Genomic DNA, 11,548 nt, shown 5'->3' on the forward strand with positions numbered 1-11,548 from the left:
TTCTCAAACTACTAGTCATGTGATGGGAAGTCTAGACAGAAATAGAGATACAAATATGAAGTACGAAGATAAGATTGGGCAAAAAAAATATTGCCCCAAAATAACTTAAGCCCCCATCCACCTACGCACTTGCAACAAGAGACATCACAAAGTTCTAAAAGGCAGCACAATGATTATTCCTTCCAGGAATAACGCCCACAAGAGTCAAAGACCAATTACGCATAACAAGCTAGACTTGCAGAACCATTCACGGAACTAGTCAATAACCCAACTAACTAGGTTGTAGTTGAAAAGATTCTCTTCCGGGCTACACACCAAAGTATATCTTTGCTGTCCCGACATTGCATCATATGGCACAATTGAAAGAAAATGGTCATTTAATATTAATGAGGAAAAGTATATCTTGTTACTCATGTTGCAAGGCAGAAGACTTGATGTAGTAGGGTAGTAAGCACTCACTGATTCCTTGATGAGCAAAGAGCTTGAAGGATGCATCAACAGCTTCTTTATAGTTATCTTCATCAAGACCAATCATCCTTGATTTAAGAAGATCCTACAATGTGTTATACGCTATATGATTAACTCTATAAAAAAAGCAATCCTCTTTCCGTCAATTAAAAATACCAAAAAAAGATTGAATCCACATCTATATTATTAGATTAGATAATTCAACCAAAAAAATGACGGCTAAAGGGAAGAAAGCTGGATAGCAATAGTCAAACCTTAAACTCTTTCTTCTCTTCTCGAGTCAAAGGAAGGGTCCCACCATGACTTTGAGCCCATTCCTCAGCCATCTTTACAAGAATCACAACATAGGGTATGTGCTTGTGAGCAACATGATCTTGCACATGTATATCAATAGACTCTACAAACCTATATCCACACAAAAAAAGATAAGCACATGTTAGATCATTATCATAATCTATAGATCCCTTAACATAACCAAGACCATGAATAAACAATTAAATGCCAATTTCTCTTTCTCATTCTCTTTGTATTTCTCTTTCTCTTTGCTTCATTTATATTTTCTTTGCTGGGAAGTGAGGGACAAGTAATAGGGAAATACATTAAAGAAACATCAAGGGGATGTCAACTAAACGAAGGGGCTAAGAGGTAAAGATAATAATATTATGCCCTCAAGCAGTTATGTTACTCGAACTCGGGCAACCCAAAACAGAGGAATGTGCCTAAGCAAGGCTACATTACAAAGTACAAACCTTCTCGATTAATTTGGCCCAAAATAAAGTCTGAAGTGTCCATATACACGTTTCGGGGCATCAAGGATCCGACACGAGTATTTGATATAAAATGAAGAGTTTGCTTAACATCGATATTTATTTGGAACACAAAAAAAACTTAATTTTCCCTATAGATTAGCTTATCACATTATGTAATGGTTACATGCACACAAGAAACATACAATTATGCATGCATACATTAGTCATAAAAACATACATGCACACAAATATCATTAAAATCATACATACACATACTAAAGAACTCACGAAGAAGGAGATATATCTAGTACAACATTCAAACAGAAGGAAAAAAAGCACCTCTTAAGCTCTGGCCATGGATTATTTAGACGAAGATCATCCAGAAAATGGTCGGGTTTGGATTCAATCACAGTGTGCTCCTGGTACAAAAACAAGTAATAAACTTGTCAGGTCAAAGCCAAATGAGAATTAACCAAGACAAGAATGAGATTCCTAATTATAAATAAGGTATTTCTATGTCTTTTACTTCACTTGCTTTGGAAGTAGTAAACCAATTAATTCCAAAAGAGTTTGGATAAGAACATGCCCAAGAGAGATATATAGGACTTTAGAAGGAAAAAGAGTTGCTGTGACAAACTACGATCACCTCCACCTGTTGACTCAAGATCCACACCAAACACAGAGCACAGCAACACCACAACAGAATCCACAAAAGTAAACAGAGAATTAAAGATGAAAAATATGAATCAGGAAGAAGATGTTAGATAATAAGGATGAAGTAACTACAAGATGGTGAGCTTTCGAGAGGCTCCCTCTCTCCCAATTCTACTCAATGATCAGCTGCCTAACATTCTCTCTCCACTCCCCTTTTATTCTAAAATTCCTCCTGTACATCCACTCTCACCCATAACAACTTTTGTCTCCTAGCAATAATCATTTTGTTTCCCATTCTCTCAAAATTACTGATCTGCCCTTTGAGTATTCCTCCTCTTGTAAGTGAGTAAGTTGGGCCTATTCAGTTGATGCATCACAGTTGCTTGATTTAAACTTTCACAATCCCCCCCCCCCCCCAATCCCGCGCTTTTCCTTGTCATTTGGAAGCTTTATTGCGATGACATAAGTAAAGAGTTTTACGGAAAGAAGTACATGGTTTGTTTTTTACGAGGGCTGCTGATACACAAGAAATTCCAAACTGGTTGTCCAAGAGAAATACAGAATAGCTTCCATTTTATATCGCAGATTCATGATTTTTATTATTATCATGCAAAGCATAATTTCTCATTCATTCATCCCATACACTTTTCAATCCTCAAATATATTAGTGTTGGATAGCGATTATGCGACCAGTATTACATTTACATAATCCCAATCGATGCATATCTGAGATTTTGGCCACTCAAAGTAGCAACAACCAAGTAGAAATTCCTCAAACAAGAAATGCAACTGCCAATCGTAAGAATTAAGTCCATCAACAAGATAAGTACTAAAGTATTGAGCCCTACCTTTAAACTGACACGAACAAGTCCAGTTAGGCCATACGATCGAGCGAATACTAACATTACATTTGCCTCCCTGCAGATTCTATCAAGCTTTATCATCTTTTCTTCCACCAACTGCATGGTAATGTGACTTCTTCAGAAAAATAATGGAACGTTAAAAATAAAGATACAAGGTATGAGTGAGATCAATTATTAACATAGGCAGATCAAAAGTTTAACCAATTTGACCAAAAAGTGAGATTATATGCACATTTTACAGCAGAAAAAGTGTACAAGAGCTACAAACTTCAAGTAAAACTAAGAATATGACTGAAAATTCATGGAGCAAGGTCCTCCAGAAATCACAAATATTTCATGAAAACTACTACCAACATACAATACCTGCACACTGGGCAAGGGACACATATGATGGACAATATCCAGGATTTGGTCACATGGATAATCCTCCTGTCTCCTTGATAATCAAACTAATAAAAGTTTGAATTTCTTACATTCAGTTGCATTGCACACAGCACTCAAACTGCAAAGACGATTGGGGTAGGGGAAAGGTGGGAAAATCAGAATTGAGTTAGGTTTACAAGACAAGAGTCTCTGCTCTTGATCGGGACCTGGGTGAGAATGGATCACTTTGGAGGTGAAGGGATGAGGTTGGCGGTCAGGGTTTTAATTATTTGCTGATATGCGATGTACTTGGTCAGGAGTAAGACACATGAAGTGTAGAAACGATATTAATAAAGTTGTAAAGGAAAAACATTAAGTGTTAGTTAATATGACTATGACACAGCCATATGAAGCTGATATGGGCCTATAAAGTCAAGATACAGCCAATGATGTATCCACCATATAAGACCACGCAACACCACAAAGAAATATATGCTAAAGTGTAGCCTTTACTACAACAGCGACTGTGACTACGACCTGACATGTGGCAATGGTGGTGCTAAACTGCTAATAGTATTTGAAGGTAATAATGTAGTGCAGTTCTGGGCGAAAATACAATGGCACTGGCCCAGGGCTGTTAGTGTTGGTGCAATTGAGATGTCAAAACCCCAAAGAGGGGGAAACAAAACTTAAAGGGGAGCCTGGGAAGAGAGAAGACTTTCAGGCAAACCATTAGGAGGAAAGGTACATGATTTCTTTTCCCTGTCTATGGAATCCCCCCCACCAAACAGTCCCTAATCCCCCTCCATCAACAGCAAAAAATATTTTCCATAGCCTAATGTAAAATTTCATCAAGAAAGATTGGTTATACACCGACAGCAGGCAAAAACTCAAACAGTCTAGTAATCTACTATTACAAAGGAACAGGGATCGTAGCCGACCTAATAAATTACATCTCCCTGTCAAATGTACGTCTGAGAAAACCACCAGTGCTTCAAACTGTGTAGTTTTTCATTTGTATTTAACTTTTACACCAAGCATCTGATAACAGGTTAGCTTTATTAGTAACATTCAACTTCCACACATGCAAGACTTGCAATATATACCCCCAAACAAGGTGAAAATTGTAGATCACGTTATTTATGAAGAAGCCCAAGACCTAGTTAAATGTGTGATTTGGCAATATAATTTAGGATGTCTCTCACGAAAAAGAAGTAATCCCCAGGAATCATTGTCTTATTTAACTAAATAGATTAAGCAACAACCCATTAAAGAAAATCCTTGAGCAAAAGGGATTCTTTCTATAGTAATTAATAATGCACTAAAGTACCAAAATCCATTACGGGTAACTCTTGAAGACAAAGGATTCATTCTATAGTCAATCAATAACCCCAGTAAGGGTAATTCTTTTATTCACCAAAAAACAATAAGGGTAATTCTTGAGCAACAAGGATTCATTTTATAGTCATTAAGTAATAGTCCACCAAATCATCAAGATATCACTAAACTTGAGAACAGCATTTTTAGAGATTAGCCTAGGCATTATGTTATATTATTTTTTATAAAATAAAAAGGCACTCTAACAAGATATAAAGTACTATGGTATAGCGTTTTATTTCAAGTGTGCAACTCAACTGTTTAACAGTGCCATATATAAGGTCTTGCACACAATAGGATGTTGACTAAGAATCTTTGAAGCATGTTGCATAACAGGGAAGCAATCATCCCACCCTATCATGCATATATGTACTCATTCAAACAATTATTTTCCTTCTAGGCATAATGAATATAAGCAAATTTTTGGTCGTCTTTCTACTCCTAATCTTTTTTTGTGCACTTAGGTTGTACTTAATTCTTTTTGCACCTATATTTTATTTGAGTACCTGGCACGTCATGGCTTCTTTCTTCATTATTGGTTCGAAACCAATTCCCAGGTTTCTCTTAGGTTTCATTTGGCCAAGCAAATACAATGAATACACCATGTAACCAATAAAAGTCATTAGTACACCAATTGCATAGAGAGAGAACACACTACATACACTAAAATACCAAAATTGTAGAGAACACACAACAGAAGTCCATAAAAACAAATTACAGCACCATTGGGAAGCACATTACTTGCTACCATAGCAAGCACCTTGAGATATTCTTCAATAATTGATGACGAGAAATGCATGACGAGGATGCATACCTGTGTAGCTATCACTAAAGTAAACTGGGAAAAGAATGACGGATTGAACTCAATTAGCTTCTCTGGAAAGTCTTCAATAAACTTTGCCTTAACAGCATCATTAAGCTCTTGCAAGAATGTACAGACACATTTTGCCTTTGATTCACCAAGACTTGTTTCATCCACTACGCAACCAACCCATACGAAACATTAGAAAGCCAAAGTAGACGATATAAAAAAAAAAAAGGAGGACGCATCTAGCAGATGGGTGGAAAAACAATACACTCATGAAAGGAAAAGCAAAAGTCATGGCGCATCAACCATCAAACTACTAGTCTACCATAAGGCAAGGAAATGTTGATGCAATGTAGCATGGAGCTAATAAAACTTTCAAAGACATAAAATACATCCCAGATCAAGAAATGAACACCAACATAATTACATAATGTAGGAGCGAGTGAGTTATAAAAAATAAAAGAAATTGAAAAATAAAAGTTAAACTAATATGTATTCTACCCCTTATGTTGTCCTAACTAGACGACTTGGTACCTTCTGTATGCTAAATATTTCTACTGTGATGCAATTTTGTTATAAACCCTCCACTAGAACTAGCAATATGGTCTTGAAATGAATCCTCAAGTAGCACTATGAAATAAATCATCATGTAGCACTATCTAGAGACTTATTATTTGAAACATGGATATAGGTAGCTTCAGCATGACAAGAGAAGAACAATTAATTAGAGGTTAGCTAAAGTTAGATAAAAATGGTGGTAAATCCATATGAGCTCGAGGTAGTTGGAAATGATGATGATTAACAGCTAAAAGATCACAAGGTAAGTACAAATACATCAGGCTATGGGGGAAAGCTCATATAACGGAATGACATCACATAAATGTTTGTATTGTTTGAGTTGACAGCTTTGTGCTGTTTCATTACCTTTTAAACAAGGTAAGCATAGAAAAACAATCAGACTCATCATAAAGTTGTGTTCAAAGACGCGGTAACTTAAGACAGTTGAACCCCAAACCAGGTGACATAAGGCAAATGAAACACAGAATAAATAGCTAAGGGTGTTAAGTCTTATGCGGAAGAGTAGTAGCAAGTAAACAATATATAAATCTGAGCAAAAATTAAACGCAACTTTAAAGTTGAAACTCCCTTAACAAGTAGAGGAAAAACCACTAACCGTTTCACTAATCCTTCAACGAATATTAGCAAAACCCCAAACTCACAAATCCCATGAATAACGATATCTCTTAAAAACTTTTACTAGAAACCTATAATCAATCTACCTCATATTTGATGAGCAAACAAAATAATGATCCCAAGCCGCCTTTATATAGAAGATTAAATCCTACCCCTAGTAGAATTAGCATCAATTATTTATCTTCCTAATACAATTATAAATCTATTAGGAAATAAATAATCTCTAAAGAATCCTCACATAACAAGACTTAGAAAAAACAAGATGAAAAGAGAAAAGAAACCAGAAAATCCAATGGGCGCATGTGTTACCCTCCAGGCAAAGAGAAACTTCCGAATTCATCTACCATTATTCTCGATCATTCTCGCAACCCACACTGTCTTCCGGTCCTATCGAACACGTTGGATGATACGATTCCATGAATGGAATATGCTTAGCTTCGAATAACTTTCAATGAGTCAACCTCCCATAAGGGTTTCAATTCACTTTTACGGCTTCAGTCACCCCTTAAACTTGAATTAGGAAAGGATTTGAGATTGGTTTCTTAGCTTCACTCACTAACTCACGCAACGCTTAGTTTTAGGTTTCACTCGCTTGGATCTAAGGTTCTTGTGTTTAGGTTCACTTCCAAAAAACAATGACAACATGGAAAGAAGTACGTCCAAAGTTCAATAGACAAATAAGTCCGAACTTTCAATTCACCAAAAATTGATTTTTTATACAATGAATTTGGCTATTTATAATACATAAAAGAAACCTAATTACACTATAACAAGGAAAGATAGAATCAGCAAACTACATCCTAATCCTACAAGCCTAAGATAACTCTCAAAACAAGATAATTAAACTAAGACTCCTAACAAGCTTAAAACAAGTAAAACTTCTCCTAACTAGGAAACTAAAACCTTGTAAGCAAAAAGACTTATACTAACACTAGACTCCTAACTCAACTATAATTCTAACTTGATTAGGAATCCCAATCCAACTAGGACTTGGCCTTCTAATCCAATTAGATTAGCTTTGCAACTTATACTCATAACAGAATTAAGAGTTCTAATCCTAAAAGAACTAAAATTACATGAGTCTTATTTCTACTAGAACTAGGAAAACTAGCAATACTCCTAACAGAATTAGGAGTACTTTACAACCTTCATTTCTAAGAGAGACTCGGCATTTCGATTACACATCATTCCTCCTCTTAGAAAAGAACTTGTCCTCAAGTTCCATAGTCATATCATGGAATCAAATCATTAGCAGTTTCACACCAAGGGAAGCACACGCCACCTCCAAGCATAACTTGTAAAGTATCATAGTTATCCCTATGCACGATTTTGAAAGGTACCTCTTCAATAGGCTTGGACTTTCCCTTAGCATTGTTGTGTAGCTTTTGGACACTTAAGGACAACCACACATAATCTCCAAGGTTTTCCATGCTTGGAGTTGATGTTCCTTCTTTTCCTAGCGTTGCTTGTTGCTCATGCCCTTCATGCCGTCTTCATCACCCACCAACAAGACCATCTTGGCATCATCAAGAGGTTTTCACGCCACTTTGGGTGTAATGGCTTCAAGCTCCATCTCTTTCCATCATGCATTATCAAAACCACATACATCTTAGCCAAGTAAACCATGTCACAATCAAATTGCCATGGCCTCCCAAGTAAGATAGCATACGCATCTATAGGCACCACATCACACTCTACCTCATCCTTGAACTCGCCAATAGAGAAATCAACAAGGGCTTGCTTAGAAATTGTCACTCCTTGATTTAGTTAATCAATTAAGCTTGTAGGGATGAGCATGTGGTCGAGTACTCAAGTTTAGAGTCTCCACCATCTTCTTAGAACAAACATTGGTGCATGACCTATTACCCACAATGATGGAGCAACTTCGACCACTCACCAAGCACTTTGTATGGAATAAATTATCCATTTGTGCCAAATCATCTAAGGGAATAGTTTTGACATGTAGAACCTCCCTCGCCACAAGTTTTTTGATCCGGAGGTGATTCAATCAACGATTGTTCCTCCAACATACGATTCGCTCTTTGATCAGTTTCACTATCCCCCATTATAACATCGAAAGTTTTGCTTTGTCGTCACTTCATTACTTATCGGGTTGTGCTGAAATTTTGACGCAAAAGGTAGCCCTGCTTGTTAGCTTTCCAACTAGCCAAAAAATCAGAAATCGAATTTCCACACGCCCTCACGCACCATTTTTGAAACATTTGATATGATGCTGCAAATGGAAACTGCTTAGATTCGAATAAACTTCACTCAGTTAAACTCCACTAAGGTTTCTAATTCACTTTTAGGGCTTGAGTCACCTCAAACTTGAATTAGGAAAGGGTTTGAGATTGGTTTATTAGCGTCACTCACTAACTCACACAAATCTCGCTTAGTTTTAGGTATCATTCGCCTGAATGTAAGGTTCGTGTATTTAGGTTCACTCCCTAAAAACAATAAAAAGGTGGAAATAGGTACGTCCAAAGTTCAATAGACAAATAAGTCTGAAATTTCAATTCATCAAAAACTGATTTCTTATGTAATGAATTCGGCTAATTATAATACATAATGAAAACTAATTAAATTAAAACTAGAAAAGATAAAATCAGCAAACTAAATCCTAATCCTACATGCCTAAGATAACTCTAAAAAGAAGATAATGAAAGCTAACCCCTAACAAGTTTAAAACAAGACAACCTCTCCAAGTAGCAAAGTAAATCCTTGTAAGCAAAAAAGACTTCTAATAACACTAGACTCCTATCACAACTATAATTCCAACTCAATTAGGAATCTCAATCCAACTAGGACTTGGACTTCTAATCTAATTAGAATTAGAATTACAACGTATACTCCTAACAAAACCAGGAGTTCTAATCCTAATAGAACTAGGATTGCATGAGTTATATCCTATTACTACTAGAACTAGGAAAATTAGCAATACTCCTAACAGAACTAGGAATACTTGACAAACTTTATTTCTAAGAGACTAAGGATTTCGATTACACATCATTGGACTATTGGGCTTGCATAACCAACAAAGGGAAGGGAATTATACCCATAAAGTTATTTCCAAGATCACCCACTTCCACCTTTGATCCATCGACGATAGTGATGCTGCCAATTCCACCAAGAACCAAATTTTTCAAACTCTCAGATCCCGTAGGTCCACAATTTAGCAAGCAAATACTTGCTTTCTCCAACGCCGCTTGCCCTTGCTCACCCCAAATGCTGCAGCCAAAAAACTCTATTAATTTATGCAGAAACTCAGGGTAATACGCTTTCATCTACAGCAAATTAACATAGTTATATAAAAATACACTTGCAAAAAGAACTTCCATATCGTCACTTATAGCGTATATAAAGGCAATGTAAGCTGCATTTGGATGTCAAAAAAGCATATAAGTAACCTCTTACTTTAAAAAACCTAGACGGCTTTATTCTATCAAGGAAACTCGCGGCAATATCGGATAGTCCAGGGAATTGAAGGAAAATTTGAGCTCAATTATTGATAATTCCAAAATCAAGCGGTGAATTTATCAAGGCTACTATTACACTCCATTTGAAGATTTAATAAACAAATATAAGTAAGAAACAACACACAACAACTAGTACTCCCTATTTTCAGAATGTAAAGTAGTTATTTATTAGAACTGTAAGAAAAAAAGTTGAACGAAATGACATTGAAATAGTTAAGCAATAACTAAGCAAAAATAATACTGGACGTGTGATCCGCAAATTCTTAAACTAATAAAATATTAGGTGTTGTATTAGCTTTTTCTTCTGTATTTAGCACACCCTACTACGAAATGTATTTAAAGCTTACGCTTATTGTTACATTTATCAAAACTGTAAATTCAAAGATACCAAACACAAAATTCCTAACAAAATAATAAAAACCATAGTTTCGCACTAAACAGGAAAAAACATGAGATAATTAATGAATCAAAAAAGTTAATTAAACGGAAGAATCCAGAAGACACAGTACCGAAGCTGTCGATCGTATTTGATTTTAGGTTCAGCCATCGAAAATCGAACTCTGCTAACTGGAAGCAGCAAGAAGCGCACAACTCTAGCTTTTCGCTTGCTTGCAACGCAGACTTTGTGAATTTTGGAACGTAAGGTAACTGCAAATTGCTTAGTAAGTTGTGGTGCGAAGGAAACACTCAGTTCCGTGCGAGGAGTTAGAGTAGACAGGGTTGGAGTCTTGGAGACTGGAGTTGGACGACTACAGAAGTACAGATGTATATCTAACCCCAGCGCCCAGCGGCCCAGCCTACTTCTAAAAATACTGTATTAGGTAAGGGTGCGTCTTTTTCACCTTAATAAATTAAGTTTTAGGTCCAATAATTTTAGTTTAGTTTAGTTTAGTTCAGATAAGTTCCAATCAAGTGTAATAAAACCCAATAAGTTCCAATTAGGCGTAATAGGGTCCAATAAGGTCTAATAAGGTCCAATAAGTTCCAAGTAGGTGCAATAAGTTCCAATTAGGGACTGTTCTCTTCGGCGTAAAACGGCTGAACTGAACTGAATTGAACTAAACTAAACTGAACTGAACTGAATTGAACTGAACTGAATTGAACCGAATTGAACTGACGAAATGAATAGTGATATGTGAGAGTAAAAGTATTGTCTAGAGCTGAACTGAATTGAATTGAACTGAACTGAATTGAACTGAACTGAAAATAAGTTGGGGAGAACATGCCCTTAGATCTAATCAAGTCCAATAAGTTCCAATATGGTCCAAATAGTCAATGATCAATAAACATTTGTATTAATGGCCGTTATTTTGTTATTCATATCACTGTTATCTTATTATGTTATCATTAGAATTTTAATTAAAGTATCACAATGATTATATCGTATTATACTTGTATTATTGTATATTATTTTCATTAAATATGTGTATTATTGTCTATTATTTTATTATTTATAATACAATTAACTGGTTATGTTATTATTAAAAAAAATTAATTAAATACCACACTGTATAGTCCGAGTAATTTTGTATTTTTCTATTTTCTTAAAATTCATTATATGTCATTAATGATTAATGATCCCCAACTTTTTTATTC

General features: G+C 35.7%; 1 protein-coding gene across 2 annotated transcripts in view; it reads right to left on the reverse strand.

Moving 5' to 3' along the window:
- The window catches only part of LOC104901361 (NEDD8-activating enzyme E1 regulatory subunit AXR1), a 31,206-nt gene extending 20,500 nt beyond the window's left edge, over positions 1-10,706 (reverse strand). The window contains exons 1-8 of one of the 2 annotated variants that reach the window (XM_048634211.2): positions 10,462-10,706; positions 9,532-9,704; positions 5,289-5,452; positions 4,981-5,037; positions 2,720-2,830; positions 1,557-1,636; positions 723-873; positions 460-553 (exon numbers count right to left, since the gene is read on the reverse strand). In XM_048634211.2, coding sequence (XP_048490168.1) covers positions 460-553; positions 723-873; positions 1,557-1,636; positions 2,720-2,830; positions 4,981-5,037; positions 5,289-5,452; positions 9,532-9,704; positions 10,462-10,499 — 868 coding nt within the window. In that variant the 5' untranslated portion in view covers positions 10,500-10,706. The remainder of the gene's footprint in view (positions 1-459; positions 554-722; positions 874-1,556; positions 1,637-2,719; positions 2,831-4,980; positions 5,038-5,288; positions 5,453-9,531; positions 9,705-10,461) is intronic. The other variant, XM_010688925.4, reaches the window with a different exon arrangement.
- Positions 10,707-11,548: the final 842 nt, after the last annotated feature.

Source organism: Beta vulgaris, chromosome 8 (assembly GCF_026745355.1).
Source record: "Beta vulgaris subsp. vulgaris cultivar EL10 chromosome 8, EL10.2, whole genome shotgun sequence".
NCBI lineage: Eukaryota > Viridiplantae > Streptophyta > Magnoliopsida > Caryophyllales > Amaranthaceae > Beta > Beta vulgaris.